Raw genomic sequence first — 20,446 nt, forward strand, 5'->3', positions numbered from 1 at the left:
AAAAAAGATACTTAAAATTTTGATTCCCCAACTGAAACCAAATTTCATACCTATCCTATCGATTTTATGCATTGAAAAATTTTTTTAAGTATGACAAAATGCTTTTTAAGTATTTAAAATATTAAAGTATCCTGCGTAGCATACTGAATTACTGATGTATATATGCTTGTTAGGATTAACTAACAATCTTTAAATTAGGATTAATGAATATTTTAAAATGATATTGTACAAAAATCTTAGGACTTTGGCTATTAATACTTATTATTACAATAATTTGGCAAACTGATGTCACCTTTGGTTAACAACTGGCAAATCTTTGAAAGTGCCCAATCGGTCAGGTTTTGATTTCAAGTCAACATATACAATCAGTCATTTTAATTATATGAAATGCATCGACTGCACTGTTAAATAATGGCCTCTATTGTTAGGTAGACTAGGTCTAATATGCAATGACAATTTACAAAAACCCTATATTTGGTTACATCTAATTTTCACAAGTATAGGTGACTAAAACTTCTTCGTTCTCAAAACCATGTGTTATCCCTGAGGGTATATATGTATATATACCGAATGACTATAACAATTTTAGGGTGTGAGGTATAGGGGGTAGGGTAGTAGGAGTAGATCTCAGAAGGTTTAATGTCCATTATGTATTTCCATATACGTTTCTTCCCTGAATGACCAATCGTCCCCAAATTTTGTACAAAATTCTGTCAAAATTTGATACGTGGTATAGTGGTTTTTTCATTTGATTCTATTACAGTTTAAAAAAATTAATTTGCGTAATTGTTACCTAGCTGGTTGCCGAATCCGAGGCAGTGAATTCGGTTTTGTTTGCGTAACCTTACAACTGTCAATGCATTGCAGTCAGTGCAGAAGGCTGTATAACAGTCACTAAACAGTAAGTTTTTCTTTAACAAAATGTTTTAAACAGTATATTTTTATATATTTCTTTGGCCCACGTTACATGTCTATAGACAATTTTTTTCAAAAAAATTGCCCGAAGGACATTACCGAAGGAATCTTGTCTTAAGGAACCAAACTTAAATTTAGCAATAAGGCTAACTATTTTTTGGCAAACACAAGCCCATCTCATGACAGGTTGCCTGAACTAAGTTACTAGTTACAACTACACAGCAGCGGTAACCTACTTTAATGTAAGTATTTAAGTAGGAAATTTCCTACTGATTCATTAAGCATGGCAGAAATTTACTAAATTTTCAATTTTCCTACTTGAAACTAGTTTTCTAAATCACTTACTGTAAATTGCCAATACTTAAATGTGTTTATGATACTTACATTTACCATCCCACTTTAAAGTAAGATGGTAAATGGCATTTTAAGTAACAAACATTGGAAATAAGTATGCTTTAATTTAAGTACTTTTATTCTAGTTTTGGGAAACGTACTTTACCCATTTTTAATACTTACATTTTAAAGCTGTTTCAAAATTAAGTATCGTTTTCCCTAATTTAAGTACTTTTAATACCATAAGTTCTTTAGTTAACTACGTTGCACACTGACGCAGACGATTGCTAAATAAAAGTCGTCAAAATTGCAAGTATCTTGCAACGTAAATCTGACGAATTTTGATGATCAAACAGTACGATTGAACTGCTGTCAATTCAAGAGAAATTAGACAGTTTATTATGGCTAACGTTGTGAAGTGCTCTATGTGTCCTATGTTAATATCGAGTGAAAATCCCTCTACGTTTTTTGACCACGTCAGATTAAATCACAGGAATACTGGAAAGTTTCATGTTGTTTGTAAATATCCTGACTGTCTTGACGAGTACAATTTGTACATTTCCTTCAAACGTCACTGGTACAAAAACCATGGTCGTCGTGCATTAGTAACCGTTCCAAACCATCCACTTGTGAATCATGATAGAGGTAACTTGCTTAACTTGAGAAAATTTTTAAGCCTTATATAATAATACCCTTATACTTGTTCAGATGGGCAGCTGCTGGAAGCAGTTAACGATAACATTCAAATTGAGAATCTTTACAGAGACAACAACATACCTGATGTACAACACAACTCTCATCATCATGTGATTGAAAAAAGTCTGCTGTCAGTCAATGATAATGGTAACTTCCTACAATGGAAAAATTGTTTACTTGCTCCGTCTAATAATCAAAACATTGTTGTGTTTGATAAAATTGATGAAATTCTGGAAAGATGTGAAGAAACAATTGAGCCAGTTGATGAGCACAGAGATAGCACATCAGAGAATTCTACAATTATGCTACAAAATCCTCATCGGGAAATTCAATTGGTGAAAAATGCTGCACCTGATGATGGGGACTTTGGAGATTTGGAATGCTGGGAAGCTGGTATATTACTTTTGCTAAGGCAACGGTACTTTCTCCCCTTTGATGCCTTGCAAGAAGTATCAGTAGCCATACACGAGTATTATGAAATGAAATTAGAAAAATTAAAGGTATGTTGATATATATATAGTGGTGTTATTGCATCAATAAATGTCCAGTATATATATATATTAGTGTTTGTAAACATTGCTTACTTTCTTTCCCAGGAAAAATTAAGTGCTTTATTGAAGGGGAACCCCGTTATTGGAAGTCAAGAGTTCCAAGACACGTTCCTTCACCTTCGTTACGAGGAAGAGTTGACGCGCCACCGGATAGAAGCTTCATGGAAGAAATATTTCCCATGCATTATACCGAAGTCATTTTAAATCCCGGTGAGCCACTGTATGACTGGGTGAATGATTATAATCTTGGTCAAATACTGGATGAGGTTTTCGAAACTGGTTATATCATACCCTTCCTAGAATCCCTGCAACAGTTTCTCTCAATCAGAGAGGTGTTCGAGTCAGTTATGTTAAACTTTGCTTCTAATAACTCAGCAACTGATCCAGTTGATCATATTTCTGACGTATGCACTGTTAAAAAAACGTACTTTTTCCGGTAATTAACCCCCCCTAAAATCGGTAGTTTTACCTAAAAACGGTGGTTTTCAATTTTTACGAAAAAAACGGTGATTTTTCACCCGAAATAAACAATGTGGGTTTTACACACCAGATAACGGGGTTGTCGCATCAGACAATGGTGTTCGCGAACTAATAAATGGTGCAGCTACCCCGAAAAGTGGCGCTGTTAATTGTTTATATGGCGCCCTAATTGTCAATAATCACCAAAACCATATTTCACTGTATGGCAACGTCAATGTGTTCAACTATAACCTACGGGAATTCTTGAAAATCAGTCGGCCATTGATAGCTACACTGTCTACATGCTTTCATTGTCCAACCTAAAGTTCAGTTTTCTATTTAAAACGTGGAAAGTAACTCTCAGTAACCCTAAAAATGGTAGATTCAGATCGTAAAAGTGTAATTGTAGTGCTTGAATCTAAAGGAGACGAGGATTAAGATGATAATTTTGAGATTGGTTTTTCTAATGAAAATGGAAAGTATTCAGATCTTGCTTGGATAAAAAAAAAATTGATTTCCAAGAGTGAAAGAGTGCAAAATTCATTAAAGGATCGTGAATTAGTCTTTAAAAGACAAAGTGACATTAAAGAAGGTGTATGGGTTGTTGTGAGCGAGGATTCGCCAGTTAAGTCTGGTTCAATAATTAAATGCACTTTCAAAACCTCAGCCAAAAGGTCTCTCCATGCTGCTACAATAGGTATTTACAATCGAAAATTGATAAAATTATGAAGCTAAGTAAATACAGTGCAGATTACTTGTTAATTATTATAGATGCTGCAGTTATGGATCCTTCTTCTATGCCTCTTGTTTCAAATGGTAAGGATGTTTTTTGAAAATTAGTTAACATTAACATTTAATCAAAATTTTATCACTTCCCAGATGAATTTATAAAAGAATCGGTAGTTGAAAATGTGTCTACTCCTGTTACTATATATGGTATATATGTTTTAAAATAGAGTTAATGATAAAACTTTCTTTCAGCTAATGTAAATTTCTTAGATCACTCGTCACAAAATGTCTCCACTTATGACATTTCACATGGTACTTAAATTCATGAAATTGGTTGATGATGTAATTATGTCTTATAATTTTTGTTAATTTTTTCAGATAATTTTTTTGTTCTTCCACAAGAATTGATTGCTGAAAATGCTACTTCTCATTCCTTGCGAGGTATATCTGTTTTATGAAAACAAGTTTTTGATGTCAACATAATTTCATTTGTCTTAAAAGATGCCTCTGAAGGAAACTGTGTGTTAGACAATTCAGAAACAAGTACTGATATCGTCGACAGCAGCTGTGATGACCATGCCCAAAATATTAGAAGCGTTGCGAAAAACCTAAAGAAAAGAAAATTGTTTTTGAAATCGCGGAATCCACCCTCAAAGACAACGTGTCTGACAACTGCTGTACTGAAAGAAAGACGAGAACCAACTTCAGTGCCACTGCCAGCCAATTTCAACTTACCCAATCGATTTAGGCTAGACATTCAGCAGAAGTTGGATGATTCAAGTTCTGTTTTCATGGCTAAAGACCAGTCAGCTTTCCTTCGTGAAGTGGCAAATGCTATTCAGCTCTACAGTTACAAGCCCTCAGAGTTCGAGCTAGCCAACATCGTGTCCGAAATATTGCTTAAATATCCACATGCATCTTCTCTTCCAACTGCTGAGGCCAAACACGTGAGTTTATAATTGAATTTTTTAATTCTACATCTATATATTTTTTTATGTTATGCAGAAGGATCTGATTTATAAATTAAAGAGAATCATGGAGAGAAGGCGGGCTGAGTTACCAATTGAACTATCAGCTGAACAGAAAACCAAGTTGAGAAATGATAATCATTCCGATCCTACAAAATGCTCTCAAGTGGCAATTGGTAAACACTCTACATTTTTTTTTAATCTATCACTTTAAAAATTTATTTACGATTTGGGTTTAGATGACACCGATGAGACATCTTATTGGAAAAATGTTGCAAAGATGTTTGAGATTTTTGAAAAAGGAACGGTCCCTTATAGCGACACAGTGGACGCCCTCTTAAAACTTACTTTTTCCATCAGAAGAGCACTTATTATGAAGTGGGTTCCAGAATCAGGACGAATGGAAAAATTTATGGACAAACACTGCCCATTTCTAAAACTTCAAACCTTCGTAAGTATTAAGTTAATTTTATGCAATTTTTAACATGCAAAATAGGCTATATAATTATTGATAACTCAAATCTTTTGGTTACAGCTTTTTCTAGAATTTGAACTCATCATGAAAAAATCGTGTGAAATTTTCCGACAAAAATGGACAGAATCCGCCAAATTAATCGTGGAAGCAGCAAAAACTACCAAGAAGAAGCAAATAGCAATTCTTTTATCTTCGCAGCGGTTCCAGAACATGTCGCCGGGTAAAAAAATTTATTAATTTATATCACAAACGTTATAATAGATAACCGTTTTATTTTTTACTTTGTCGTAGAAACGTATTCTAGAGCTGCTCTTGAATTGCTACCATTCTTGGTTCCGGGAAAAGGAAGAGGGGATAAAGCAGCTCGACATTTGGTCGATTCAAGATTGGTAAAAAAATATATACCGTTAGTAATAAAATTTCATGTGACTATCTGTTTTAATTACTAGGAATCAGCTAATTTGCAAAGTTGCATCATGGAAGAAAGACGTGGATCGCCATTCATCCTATACATTGGATCGACAATCCACCTCATTATGGAGAGTAATCCATTTATGCGATTTAATACAACTGCAGACGCCGTGATTGGATTAATGGCGACCTACTACGTCTTCCACTTCAAATACAGCGAGAAGGTTCAAAATGCATTGCTATTTCTTCAATCATACGTTTTGGCGAAAAGGACAAAGCAAGTGATACTTGCGCTTCCGTTCATTCCTTTTCCGTATTGGTGGAAAAAATGAAGACATCTTCATTTTGATTGTTATTGCATAGAGTTAATGTGCTCGCCTTAATTTGTTAACAAAGAAGACATTAATAATAAAGATCATGTTCAGTTTTAATTATACGCTTTTTATTTCAATTATTTTTGAATCCTGTTAAACAAACGGGGCTTATGGTTTCAATTTTACCGAAAAATCTATCTTTATTTAGGTTTTATTTTAACCAGTTTTCGGGGGACTATTTCCCGATTTTAGAGAGCCTCTCCTAAAATTTTTTTTCCGGGAAATTTCCACCTAATTGGCAGAGTGCCACTTAGGTGCAAATTTCACCGAAAATAGGGGCTTTTTTTTAACAGTGTGGGATGGATCGTTCGTAAAAAGAATTCCTCTTTACGTCCAACAAAAGGGTGCTATACTTTGTTTCCAGATCTATATGGATGAAGTTGAGCTGTCAAATCCCCTTGGGAATAAAAAAGGTAAACACAAAGTCTCGGTTTTTTATTGGGTTCTCATGAATCTCCCCCCTTCATTTCGGTCATCATTACGTAGCATTCAGTTGCTTGGGATTGTTAACAGCGAATTGCTAAAGCAACGCGGAGTTGACGTATTTCTCCGTCACTTTCTAGATGATTTAATTATTTTACATGAAGGCGTTACTCTCAATGTCCGGGGGGAACAAAGGGTGTGGTTTGGAATATTACTACATTTTTCCAATATATTTTGCAAAGCTACTGGATTGTCCGGTAATTTGAAATACAGACAAATAGCAAAAATTAAAATTTCAGGGAGAATTTGTCAATCGGGAACAGTGTTTTTGCGAAAATTACCAAGTGATGAAAACCACGCTTTATTTTTCAGAATTTCAGACGCAATAAGTTGTGAAAGAGGCACGTTTTTAATAATGGAACAATTAACAACCTGTTCTTTTTGTAATGACCGTTTGGTTTTTATCGTTCAACCAAAAAAAACATTTGTCATCGTTTCCCCTGATAATTTAAGTTTCAATGTGCCTCTTCATTCTTTTTTTTATTGCCATGATTTGCATGTAATCCCCAATTACTATCATATGCTGTAATTTTTTAAATCTCATTTTATACACATCTGCATCTGGAATAAACTCATTTAGGAAATGAAACGCAGTAATTATAGTTGTAGTCAGAAAAATTTTCCATCCGTAAATGAATTCAATTTGGCAACTATGCTAGAAATTGCTAGAATACCCCATTTCTGAGAAGCAACGCTAAAGGATCACTGGATTAGTAGGTTAAAGTTTGAAGTTCAAAAGAAGTATGGCTAGAAAAATCTGTGTTAAGTTCGGGGATTTCAAATCGCCCGTTAGAGTGAAACTCTTAATATTGCCAGAACCTAATGATAAGCAATGTGACTTGCTATTGCTACGCAGCATGTTATTTAAAGAAATGATGTTTGACATGTCTGTAACAGACTTGGGTGGATCTCTGGCTACACGCGTAGAAGATGTCATGCTTGGGCAATATGACAAAGAATTTTACCTTGTTGTTGATGTAACATCAACTACAGTTTTTTTGAACGGCGAAAAAGACATTGTTGTAAAACTTCGTCCTGTACAGGAATTTTTTTGTTGTTCCGGAAGAGTGCAGTCAGATTCTTGACTTGCCATCGATGTCTTCATCTGAATTTAGTCCAAATGATGAAAATTCCCCCCCAGCAACTTATGAAACTCTAACCATGAACATCAACGGTAAGTAATTAGTATTGAATGTGCATCTCTTATCACTTTCATATAATCTCTGTTGTTTTCATTTTTTCATCGGCTACATTTTAGAAAGTCATACATTAGGAAATGACACAGATACAACTACAGACTTTGTGGACAGTGAAGAGGACAGCAGCATGTTCCAGCCAAGGTTTCACAGCACCCAAAAAAGTAAACGCCTGAGAGTGGAACAATCACACTTGCTATCAAGAGAGACTGAGCTATCGAGTGCTTCTGTGACTTCAAAAAAGTTGCCAAGTGAAGTATGTGAAACAGGTAACCAACATCTATGAATCTTAATTTCGTGTCTCATCAGTTCTAATTCAATTATTATTTTTATTGCAGATCTGTTTATCCTTACCCTCCCAAATGAGGGAGAAGAAGAATGGGAAATCAACCAGCACATCATTGCAGCCATGAGGGCTGGAAAACTGTCGCAACACATAAATGCATTTATTTTGGTGTGTGCAAAACACCTTTTGAAAACTGTGACGTTGGATAAACGGTTGTACCAGCGGAAGAGCATTTATAAACGTTACGCTCAAATGATTGTGAAACAACACCCCTGCCTTGCAGATAATAACTGTGAAGATAACTATGTAAGACTGATCTTTTTTCTTTTAATTACTAGTTTAACTGTTATTATTTTGCAGCTTACTGTGAAACATAAAGTGGTTCGAGCTGTTGGTAATTCAAATAGATTCCAAGAAACATGGACGAATTCGCAACTTAAAAAGAAATCAACAGAAGGCGAGTGCAAAGCGGAATTCGGGTGGCCTAAACCAGTATGATGCTGCCAACTCTATTTCCGGCAATTTATCTACTGCTGTCGATGATGATTTTCCTGATCATGAAAGTGAAGAACAGTTAAGAAGAAAGCATGATTTTGAAGCAAGGCGTGAGTTTTTCAAAATTAACAACAAACTTTCTCTTGCAAAGTTATTAGAAAAGACACCGCATTATCATGATTTTGAAAAGGTATTAAACATTCGTTTAACTGTTAGCGCGTGACGTTACATTAGTAACGTAGCCCGTGTGCCGGGTTATAACCCGGGTAATAACCCCATGGGTTGCAACCCATATGGACCTATGGGTTATAACCCATAGTAACCAGGTTATAACCCATATGGACCTATGGGTTATAACCCATAGTAACCAGGTTATAACCCATAGTAACCAGGTATACTACACTATAGTAACCCATAGTAACCAGGTCACAACAGTTAGAAGAAGAGTCGTGAGCTAATTTTTAGCGTCAGCAGGAATTCAGAGCACCAGCAGCATCAACATGATTTATTCCGCCGTTTATATTGTGTGTTGGTTTGTTATTGTTAATAAACGAAGGACTTTCATGTTGATTAATTTTCCTTAATTTGAAGTAGGATGGTTTTGTGGGTGCATTAGGCAAGTAGGGCTTTTGTGAAACTATGTAGAACTGATAAGTATGGATACTATTTAAGGAGGTTGTTCCCAATAGAAAATAAGTATGTAAATTAATTTTAAGTAAGCTAGACCATTAATTGAGCCTACTTAACTACTTACACCAATCTTACATGAAACAGGTTTTTTAAAGTAGGAAATTGCGTTTAAGTATGGGCGGAATTTTAGTATCCACAGACATGTAAGAGAGCCTGGCACCTCTTAAGTAGGAAACAATAAGTAGGGAGCCGCTGCTGTGTACCAATCAGTTATTTAATCCAAGGGATTTCTGGGTTTTTGAACCACGCTTAAAATTTTTGATGTTAATTTTCTTTAATTTCTGAAATATATGCCACTTAAATTTTATGAAAAACATTTTGTACGATCATTACTTTTCAATGTATTGAAAACTTTAGCTGGTTAGCTGCAAAATCACATGTTTGTAAATGAATCAAAAAAATTTTCCGAAAATTTTCAATTACTTTATCTATCTTATCACGATTTTTAGCTAAATTAGTTCATCCATTAATAAGTGAAGTGGCGCAGCGGTGGAGTATAAGACAGCAAATCTAAAGTTCAATGGTTCAAATCCTAGCACGGCTAATTCTTATTTCCAAAAAATAACCTCAAGTTACTGAATTTTTCAGTAGCCTATAAAAATTAAGTATCTTATAGAAATTAAGTACGAAAAAAAGATTTAGTAGGCTGGCCTTTTTTAAGTATCAAAAATTAAGTATTTTGTCGCCGCTGTGTAGACAAAATTTGTCTAGCGGGTTTTTTTTATTAATTGTTCGGAAAAAAGCAAATAATTTGTTTTGAAAATAGGTTTGCCGTTCAACCGCCTTCATAATCCCCCTGAAGGTCACTCCTCTTAGGCCTCAAGGAAAAAAATAACGCCTCTTATCGTCTCATTTTTCGCGAACGCAAGACACCTTCATCGAGCGACCACTCATTACTGATAAAAAAGTAAAAAATCACCCCTTCTTTTTCCAACTTCTATCCCATGACCTTCAAGGCCACTGCAATTAGGTCTTAGATTAAGCTAATGTTTGAGTTGAAACAATAATTACAAATTTATTTACAATTACCCGTTGAGATGGCTAATTTTTGATTTATGCTAGTTGCAGTAGGGGAGACCGGGGCAAGTCGGTACACGGGGTTAGTTGGTTATTTCATTTTTTAAAATCGCGGTTAGGTTGACATCTATTTTCGAAATAGCCAAAATATTAGATTTTACAATTAGATATCTCTGATGTGGTAATATTTGTCGTTAGCTGCAGACAGTCGTCGCAAATACGCGAAAGCACTTTCGTCTATTCACTGTTAAAAAGGGTTTTATTTTTTCGAAGGTTTTCAACCTTCGAAAATTTGTAGGAGGTTTCGAAAATTGAAAAACGTAAAAAATACACTGCGAAATTTGAACGTAATAAACCTTTTCGTTATTTGAATGTTTGAAACCTTCGATTTTCAAACTGCTGTCTAATATCGACGGTCTAACGGGATTTTAGCGTACTGAAATAAGAAAATAACATACTTTTATTCGTTTTTACCATACTTAAACTAAAATGATTATACTTATCAAATTGAACATACTTAAAAAAATAGTAAAGTTTTTAGATAAGTATTTTTAAAGAAATTAAGTACTTAAAAAAAATAAAGTGCCATAAGTCAACGTACTTTATTTTTATTTACATACTTATTTGTAAAACAAAATTTTTTCATTAAAGTATTTTATAGAAATGCAAGTGCTTTCATACTTTTATTTCAATTTCTCGTCGCCTACGTTACCTCACACACTCACATTTCTCAATTACCTCACATTTTTGTGAGGAAACAAAAAAAATTTTCTAAGTCCTTATTCGAATCCCCAATATACATAGCAAAATAATATGTTATATATAAGAACAATTAGCTAAGTGGTTAGAGCGGGTGACTAGCGATATTGTGGCAAAGAGGTACAGTATTCAAACCCCACCGAAGACTTGCTTTTTTTCGTATTTAAGTATAAGTACTCTCCAACCGCTGTTCATTTTTCGAAGGTTAACTACTTCGAAAAATGAAAGTTTCGTTTGGCGTAAATCGAAACGTGGAAACTAATTCAGTTTTCGAAGGTTATTAACCTTCGATCTGGGTTGTTGACAATTCGAAGGTTTTTTCGTTCGAAAAACGAATGACTTTTTTAACAGTGCTACCGTAAAACAAGAATTACGCAGAAAAATTAGAAAAAAGAAAAGCCCATGGTGTTTTTAAATAACAATATTTTTTACTTGTACTGGTGGCGAAAAAGGTGATCGTGGCAGTTAGCGAGGCGTCGGAGTGGGCCGCTCCATTAGTCGTCATTCGGAATGCAAAAACTGGAAAAATTCGTATATGTGTCGATCATACACGCCTAAACAAATTCGTGTTACGGCCTACCCATCCAACGCGTACACCACGCGACGCGGTAGCGGAAGTGGATAGTGAAATCCGATATTTCACAAGCTTCGATGCGGCCAACGGGTATTATCAGATACCCCTCCATCCCTCCTGCCAACATCTGACTACGTTTATGACCCCCTGGGGTCGACACAAATTCCTTCGCGCGTCCATGGGATTATGTTGTTCCGGGGACGAGTACAATCGGCGAGCGGATGTCGCGTTTGCAGCATTGTCTAACACCGTGAGATTGGTTGATGACTTGCTGCGATTTGACCGGACATTTCCAGCCTACGTCGCGGGAGTATGTGCAGTATTGCAGGCAGCGCGGACGGCAGGAATCACCTTCAGCAAGGACAAATTTCGGTTTGCTCAATCCCGCATTTCTTGGGTCGGATATGATATCCGGCACGGCGGCATCACCATCGAGGAAGAAAAACTAAAAGCGCTGTCGCATTTTCCCAAGCCAACCAACGTATCAGAGCTGCGTTCTTTCAGGGGGTTGGTTGAACAATTGACGGGCTTTTCTACCGAAGTGGCGGCGGCCAAGAGTCCCCTTTGTCCCCTTCTCAGCACGCGCAATCCTTTCGTATGGACCGAAGATCATGATCGGTCTTTCGAGGCTGTAAAGCTGGCCCTTATCTCTCCGCCTGTGTTGGTGCATTTCGACCCCATGCGTGAAACGACAATCCAGGTCGATGCCTCGCGCAAACACGGTATGGGATATGCGCTTTTACAACGACATGGCGATTCCTGGAAGCTGGTGGACGCCAATTCTCGCTGGTTTTCGGATACGGAGTCGAGATATGCAGTGGTGGAACTTGAGTTGGCGGCGGTGGAATGGGCAATCCGGAAGTGCCGACTTTACTTATCCGGATTACCCAATTTTACATTGGTGGTGGATCACCAAGCATTGGTGGTGGATCACCAAGCATTGGTGGCCATATTGGATCGATACACGTTGGACGCTATCGATAATCCCAAGATCCAGCGCCTGAAGGAGCGTCTCTCCCCGTACGCCTTCACAACGGTATGGCGGAAGGGAAAAGACAACGCTATTTCCGATGCATTATCGCGGGCACCTGTGAATGATCCGGCGGCGGACGATGAATGCGTCGGAGTGGAGTTGGCGTATTCTGTGCGTCGCATCACACTTCAAGGCATCAGCAGCATTTGCAGCCCACATGACGAGTCGGATCTCTCGAGCCATTTGACGGATAATCTACTTGAAAACTTGCAAACGACGGCATCAGCGGACCCCCATTACGTCGATCTGGTGGCCGCCGTGGAATCTGGATTTGCTGTCGACCGTGCGCGCACCCCCGATCACATCCGGCAATTCTGGTCGATTCGGAATCATTTATCAGTGGATAACGGCATCGTCCTATACGGTTCATGAATCGTCGTACCCATGACGGCACGTCAGGACATGTTGAACAATCTGCATGCGGCTCACCAGGGCATTGTCAGGACGAAAAGGCGCGCCCAGCAGACGATCTACTGGCCTGGAATCACGAATGATGTGACCATGCTCATCGAGCGATGCGCTACATGCCAGGAGCGTTTGCCGAGCAATTGCCAGGAGCCGATGATGTCCGACCCGTCACCAACGTACGTTTTCCAAGACGTGTCTGCAGATTTATTTCAGCACGGATCATGTGCTGGTGTACGCCGACAGGCTATCCTGTTGGCCGGTGGTACATCAATGGCGACGTGATCCGACTGCACGTGAAGTGGTGCAAGCCGTTTTAAGTAATTTCGTGGAACTGGGTGTGCCGATGTGCTTCCGATCGGATGTCGGCCCCCAATTCAGCGTCGGAATTTTCCAGGAGGCTCTGAAGCGGTGGGGGGTCGAATAAGGCAATTCGTCGCCACATTACCCCCAAAGCAATGGGCATGCGGAAGCGGCGGTGAAGGCGGTAAAGGAGTTGGTGGCAAAGCTAGCACCGTCAGGCGACTTAACATCGGAAGCCTTCCTCACCGGACTCCTAGAATTCCGTAATATGCCGCATGAAAGTGGTTTATCACCGGCCCAGATAGTTTTTGGTCATCAACTTCGGTCTATCATACCAGCCCACCGGTCATCGTACGCGAGCCAATGGAAAGAAGCGATAGCGGCACGGGAGCACAAGGCGGCAGCTGATGCTGCAGTCCGCTTTCGTTGCGACGCCAGGACGTGCCCTCTCCATCCGCTATCCATCGGTTCGTCGGTAAGAGTGCAAGACCCGGACACAAAATTATGGGACCGCGTTGGTGTAATAGTGGCGATCGGGCGATACCGCTCGTATCGCATCAAATTTGCGAGCGGCAGCGTTTTGTGGCGAAACAGGCGATTCCTCCGCTTGTTGGTTCTAGCGACATCGGTGGAGGAGGTGGAATCATCTTCCACGAGCGGTGTTGGAGGTGAAACGGCAGCAGGCAATCCCGATTACACGTCTACTGGGCAGCGACCACTACCGGCCCCATCGGGTGCGACGCCTCGCAGAAGCCCCCGCACACGCAAGCCGCGAGTCATTATTTCTGTTTAATTTGGTATGTGAAGAATGTATTCCTCCCCGCAATTATCTCCATGTTATGTTCCCACTATCCTCCAATCCCGTCGACGTGCGTGGTATTTCCCATGTATCTTCGTCGCCTTCATCTATTTTCTTATCGTTGACCCATATTGTCTCCGGCGCCGCCATTCGGTGAAGATTGACCATCGCTGGAGAGCGGCGGCTCGGGAAGAGTTGTTGTGTATTTGTGTGGATCATGTCTGTCAAGTGTGCATGTGTGATTATGTTGGCGCAAAGAAAACGCCGCTAGAGGAGCGGCGAGCGCGGTGGCTGAGGGGTCATTCGGGCTCGCGTTCTGATGCGATCAAGTAATACTTTTATGTCTGTCTCATCTTACATTCTCGTGTTGATTCCCCGTGTGTAGTTTAAATACAGTGGCGATCCTTCGATCGCATACAGACACAACAGTAACGATTAGAAATATTACTTTTATCTATAAACCCAAAATTTGTGGGGTATTATAGGTACGGAATGAAAAAAAGATTAGTATGCCATGAGACTCGAATACTAGATGTTTGGATTTCTAGTCCACTGCTTTACCACTGAGCTATATTCGATGACATATAATTGGCAAACATCTCTAGAAATATAATTAAAGTAAACGAAGACATTAAATTAAATAGTTCAAAAAAGTATTATCTGGTATGAATGACAAGCAAAATTGTTAAAAAAATATAACGATTTTCGGTAGATAGTTACTACAGATAATCGATAGCTGGTCTCTTTAAACGTGTTGTGCTACTTTTGGTATAGGTTATACCCAACAGTTTCAGGTAGAACCTAACGGAAAATCTCCTGACCAGTGGGATTCGTCTTCTCCTTATTGTGTAATGCTTTTCCAAATTTAAAATATGTAATCAATCGAAATGACAACTACTTTCAACAAAAACTGCACTGTTAAAAAAGGTAACGATTTTCGGTAGATAATTACTGCCGATAATCGTTAGCTGGTATCTTTAAGCGTTATGTGCTACTTTTCGTGAGAAATAATCCACAGTTTCAGGTAGATCTTCGCGGAAAATCTAGATGTTAAAAAATCTAACGATTTTCGGTATAAAGTTGATACCGATAATCGATAGTTTCACGTAGATCCTATCTCTATATATAATATCTTTCTCTTTAAAGATATTTTCGAAGAAACGACGGGGGTATATTATTCATAAAAGTAGTCTACACACAAACAGGAACGAAAAGAGGCAGGATGAAACTGATAGACATAAAATTCTTCAGTTTTAAGAGATTCTGAGCCATTTGAAAATTATCTGGTCTTTTTTCAATTAGGAAAAACAGGACTTTGTTATAGAATATTACAGTTCGATAAATTTTACAAATAAAGAAAAATTTTCTGCAGTGAGAAGCAATATTTGAAATCATATCAAATTCTTGAGGTGTGTGAAATAATGGGACCCAAAATCAAGCTTTCTTTTACACTGTTAAAACACATACTATTGTTTTGGGTTGCTCATTTAATTTTTTTAAATTACATCAATTTAAGTCAAGTTAGATTGATCAACTTCACAAATTTTATGAATCGGCGATGTTCGAAAACAGAATTTCAGCACGTAAAATCGAATATTAGCATATCTTAAAAAATTTTCCCCTAAATTTTTCTATCACCTAACCGACTTTAATTATATTTCTAGAGATGTTTGCCAATTATATGTCATCGAATATAGCTCAGTGGTAAAGCAGTGGACTAGAAATCCAAACATCTAGTATTCGAGTCTCATGGCATACTAATCTTTTTTTCATTCCGTACCTATAATACCCCACAAATTTTGGGTTTATAGATAAAAGTAATATTTCTAATCGTTACTGTTGTGTCTGTATGCGATCGAAGGATCGCCACTGTATTTAAACTACACACGGGGAATCAACACGAGAATGTAAGATGAGACAGACATAAAAGTATTACTTGATCGCATCAGAACGCGAGCCCGAATGACCCCTCAGCCACCGCGCTCGCCGCTCCTCTAGCGGCGTTTTCTTTGCGCCAACATAATCACACATGCACACTTGACAGACATGATCCACACAAATACACAACAACTCTTCCCGAGCCGCCGCTCTCCAGCGATGGTCAATCTTCACCGAATGGCGGCGCCGGAGACAATATGGGTCAACGATAAGAAAATAGATGAAGGCGACGAAGATACATGGGAAATACCACGCACGTCGACGGGATTGGAGGATAGTGGGAACATAACATGGAGATAATTGCGGGGAGGAATACATTCTTCACATACCAAATTAAACAGAAATAATGACTCGCGGCTTGCGTGTGCGGGGGCTTCTGCGAGGCGTCGCACCCGATGGGGCCGGTAGTGGTCGCTGCCCAGTAGACGTGTAATCGGGATTGCCTGCTGCCGTTTCACCTCCAACACCGCTCGTGGAAGATGATTCCACCTCCTCCACCGATGTCGCTAGAACCAACAAGCGGAGGAATCGCCTGTTTCGCCACAAAACGCTGCCGCTCGCAAATTTGATGCGATACGAGCGGTATCGCCCGATCGCCACTATTACACCAACGCGGTCCCATAATTTTGTGTCCGGGTCTTGCACTCTTACCGACGAACCGATGGATAGCGGATGGAGAGGGCACGTCCTGGCGTCGCAACGAAAGCGGACTGCAGCATCAGCTGCCGCCTTGTGCTCCCGTGCCGCTATCGCTTCTTTCCATTGGCTCGCGTACGATGACCGGTGGGCTGGTATGATAGACCGAAGTTGATGACCAAAAACTATCTGGGCCGGTGATAAACCACTTTCATGCGGCATATTACGGAATTCTAGGAGTCCGGTGAGGAAGGCTTCCGATGTTAAGTTGCCTGACGGTGCTAGCTTTGCCACCAACTCCTTTACCGCCTTCACCGCCGCTTCCGCATGCCCATTGCTTTGGGGGTAATGTGGCGACGAATTGCCTTATTCGACCCCCCACCGCTTCAGAGCCTCCTGGAAAATTCCGACGCTGAATTGGGGGCCGACATCCGATCGGAAGCACATCGGCACACCCAGTTCCACGAAATTACTTACAACGGCTTGCACCACTTCACGTGCAGTCGGATCGCGTCGCCATTGATGTACCACCGGCCAACAGGATAGCCTGTCGGCGTACACCAGCACATGATCCGTGCTGAAATAAATCTGCAGACACGTCTTGGAAAACGTACGTTGGTGACGGGTCGGACATCATCGGCTCCTGGCAATTGCTCGGCAAACGCTCCTGGCATGTAGCGCATCGCTCGATGAGCATGGTCACATCATTCGTGATTCCAGGCCAGTAGATCGTCTGCTGGGCGCGCCTTTTCGTCCTGACAATGCCCTGGTGAGCCGCATGCAGATTGTTCAACATGTCCTGACGTGCCGTCATGGGTACGACGATTCATGAACCGTATAGGACGATGCCGTTATCCACTGATAAATGATTCCGAATCGACCAGAATTGCCGGATGTGATCGGGGGTGCGCGCACGGTCGACAGCAAATCCAGATTCCACGGCGGCCACCAGATCGACGTAATGGGGGTCCGCTGATGCCGTCGCTTGCAAGTTTTCAAGTAGATTATCCGTCAAATGGCTCGAGAGATCCGACTCGTCATGTGGGCTGCAAATGCTGCTGATGCCTTGAAGTGTGATGCGACGCACAGAATACGCCAACTCCACTCCGACGCATTCATCGTCCGCCGCCGGATCATTCACAGGTGCCCGCGATAATGCATCGGAAATAGCGTTGTCTTTTCCCTTCCGCCATACCGTTGTGAAGGCGTACGGGGAGAGACGCTCCTTCAGGCGCTGGATCTTGGGATTATCGATAGCGTCCAACGTGTATCGATCCAATATGGCCACCAATGCTTGGTGATCCACCACCAATGCTTGGTGATCCACCACCAATGTAAAATTGGGTAATCCGGATAAGTAAAGTCGGCACTTCCGGATTGCCCATTCCACCGCCGCCAACTCAAGTTCCACCACTGCATATCTCGACTCCGTATCCGAAAACCAGCGAGAATTGGCGTCCACCAGCTTCCAGGAATCGCCATGTCGTTGTAAAAGCGCATATCCCATACCGTGTTTGCGCGAGGCATCGACCTGGATTGTCGTTTCACGCATGGGGTCGAAATGCACCAACACAGGCGGAGAGATAAGGGCCAGCTTTACAGCCTCGAAAGACCGATCATGATCTTCGGTCCATACGAAAGGATTGCGCGTGCTGAGAAGGGGACAAAGGGGACTCTTGGCCGCCGCCACTTCGGTAGAAAAGCCCGTCAATTGTTCAACCAACCCCCTGAAAGAACGCAGCTCTGATACGTTGGTTGGCTTGGGAAAATGCGACAGCGCTTTTAGTTTTTCTTCCTCGATGGTGATGCCGCCGTGCCGGATATCATATCCGACCCAAGAAAATGCGGGATTGAGCAAACCGAAATTTCTCCTTGCTGAAGGTGATTCCTGCCGTCCGCGCTGCCTGCAATACTGCACATACTCCCGCGACGTAGGCTGGAAATGTCCGGTCAAATCGCAGCAAGTCATCAACCAATCTCACGGTGTTAGACAATGCTGCAAACGCGACATCCGCTCGCCGATTGTACTCGTCCCCGGAACAACATAATCCCATGGACGCGCGAAGGAATTTGTATCGACCCCAGGGGGTCATAAACGTAGTCAGATGTTGGCAGGAGGGATGGAGGGGTATCTGATAATACCCGTTGGCCGCATCGAAGCTTGTGAAATATCGGCTTTCACTATCCACTTCCGCTACCGCGTCGCGTGGTGTACGCGTTGGATGGGTATGCCGTAACACGAATTTGTTTAGGCGTGTATGATCGACACATATACGAATTTTTCCAGTTTTTGCATTCCGAATGACGACTAATGGAGCGGCCCACTCCGACGCCTCGCTAACTGCCACGATCACCTTTTTCGCCACCAGTACAAGTAAAAAATATTGTTATTTAAAAACACCATGGGCTTTTCTTTTTTCTAATTTTTCTGCGTAATTCTTGTTTTACGGTAGCACTGTTAAAAAAGTCATTCGTTTTTCGAACGAAAAAACCTTCGAATTGTCAACAACCCAGATCGAAGGTTAATAACCTTCGAAAACTGAATTAGTTTCCACGTTTCGATTTACGCCAAACGAAACTTTCATTTTTCGAAGTAGTTAACCTTCGAAAAATGAACAGCGGTTGGAGAGTACTTATACTTAAATACGAAAAAAAGCAAGTCTTCGGTGGGGTTTGAATACTGTACCTCTTTGCCACAATATCGCTAGTCACCCGCTCTAACCACTTAGCTAATTGTTCTTATATATAATATATTATTTTGCTATTTATATTGGGGATTCGAATAAGGACTTAGAAAATTTTTTTTGTTTCCTCACAAAAATGTGAGGTAATTGAGAAATGTGAGTGTGTGAGGTAACGTAGGCGACGAGAAATTGAAATAAAAGTATGAAAGCACTTGCATTTCTATAAAATACTTTAATGAAAAAATGTTGTTTTACAAATAAGTATGTAAATAAAAATAAAGTACGTTGACTTATGGCACTTTATTTTTTTAAGTACTTAATTTCTTTAAAAATACTTATCTAAAAACTTTACTATTTTTTTAAGTATGTTCAATTTGATAAGTATAATCATTTTAGTTTAAGTATGGTAAAAACGAATAAAAGTATGTTATTTTCTTATTTCAGTACGCTAAAATCCCGTTAGACCGTCGATATTAGACAGCAGTTTGAAAATCGAAGGTTTCAAACATTCAAATAACGAAAAGGTTTATTACGTTCAAATTTCGCAGTGTATTTTTTACGTTTTTCAATTTTCGAAACCTCCTACAAATTTTCGAAGGTTGAAAACCTTCGAAAAATAAAACCCTTTTTAACAGTGAATAGACGAAAGTGCTTTCGCGTATTTGCGACGACTGTCTGCAGCTAACGACAAATATTACCACATCAAAGATATCTAATTGTAAAATCTAATATTTTGGCTATTTCGAAAATAGATGTCAACCTAACCGCGATTTAAAAAAATGAAATAACCAACTAACCCCGTGTACCGACTTGCCCCGGTCTCCCCTACTGCAACTAGCATAAATCAAAAATTAGCCATCTCAACGGGTAATTGTAAATAAATTTGTAATTATTGTTTCAACTCAAACATTAGCTTAATCTAAGACCTAATTGCAGTGGCCTTGAAGGTCATGGGATAGAAGTTGGAAAAAGAAGGGGTGATTTTTTACTTTTTTATCAGTAATGAGTGGTCGCTCGATGAAGGTGTCTTGCGTTCGCGAAAAATGAGACGATAAGAGGCGTTATTTTTTTCCTTGAGGCCTAAGAGGAGTGACCTTCAGGGGGATTATGAAGGCGGTTGAACGGCAAACCTATTTTCAAAACAAATTATTTGCTTTTTTCAGAACAATTTTTAAAGAAAACCCGCTAGACAAATTTTGTCTACACAGCGGCGACAAAATACTTAATTTTTGATACT

At 39.9% G+C, this 20,446-nt stretch overlaps 3 protein-coding genes and 1 pseudogene across 3 annotated transcripts; all 4 read left to right on the forward strand.

Moving 5' to 3' along the window:
* Positions 1-1,248: 1,248 nt before the first annotated feature.
* Positions 1,249-3,131, forward strand: LOC116933451. Its single transcript, XM_045180671.1, has 4 exons — positions 1,249-1,893; positions 1,957-2,091; positions 2,167-2,444; positions 2,541-3,131. Exons 1-4 carry the CDS (start codon positions 1,650-1,652, stop codon positions 2,697-2,699), a joined length of 816 nt encoding a protein of 271 aa, XP_045036606.1. The 5' UTR covers positions 1,249-1,649; the 3' UTR covers positions 2,700-3,131.
* Positions 3,132-3,267: 136 nt separating this feature from the next.
* Positions 3,268-5,968, forward strand: LOC116918887. The gene is given in 12 exon segments (XM_045180670.1): positions 3,268-3,651; positions 3,726-3,770; positions 3,834-3,890; positions 3,954-3,995; positions 4,062-4,124; positions 4,185-4,630; positions 4,689-4,827; positions 4,891-5,102; positions 5,187-5,346; positions 5,418-5,515; positions 5,576-5,795; positions 5,798-5,968. Coding segments are annotated over 11 exon segments (1,560 nt in total). The 5' UTR covers positions 3,268-3,651; positions 3,726-3,736; the 3' UTR covers positions 5,887-5,968.
* A 1,319-nt stretch (positions 5,969-7,287) lies between these two features.
* Positions 7,288-8,374, forward strand: LOC123477432. The gene is made up of 4 exons (XM_045180766.1): positions 7,288-7,568; positions 7,653-7,859; positions 7,929-8,182; positions 8,237-8,374. The coding sequence occupies exons 1-4, from the start codon at positions 7,490-7,492 to the stop codon at positions 8,372-8,374; spliced, it is 678 nt and encodes a 225-aa protein (XP_045036701.1). The 5' UTR covers positions 7,288-7,489.
* Positions 8,375-11,905: 3,531 nt separating this feature from the next.
* Positions 11,906-14,379, forward strand: LOC123477410 (annotated as a pseudogene).
* The last annotated feature ends 6,067 nt before the right edge of the window (positions 14,380-20,446 follow it).

This window comes from Daphnia magna, unplaced genomic scaffold (assembly GCF_020631705.1).
Source record: "Daphnia magna isolate NIES unplaced genomic scaffold, ASM2063170v1.1 Dm_contigs021, whole genome shotgun sequence".
NCBI lineage: Eukaryota > Metazoa > Arthropoda > Branchiopoda > Diplostraca > Daphniidae > Daphnia > Daphnia magna.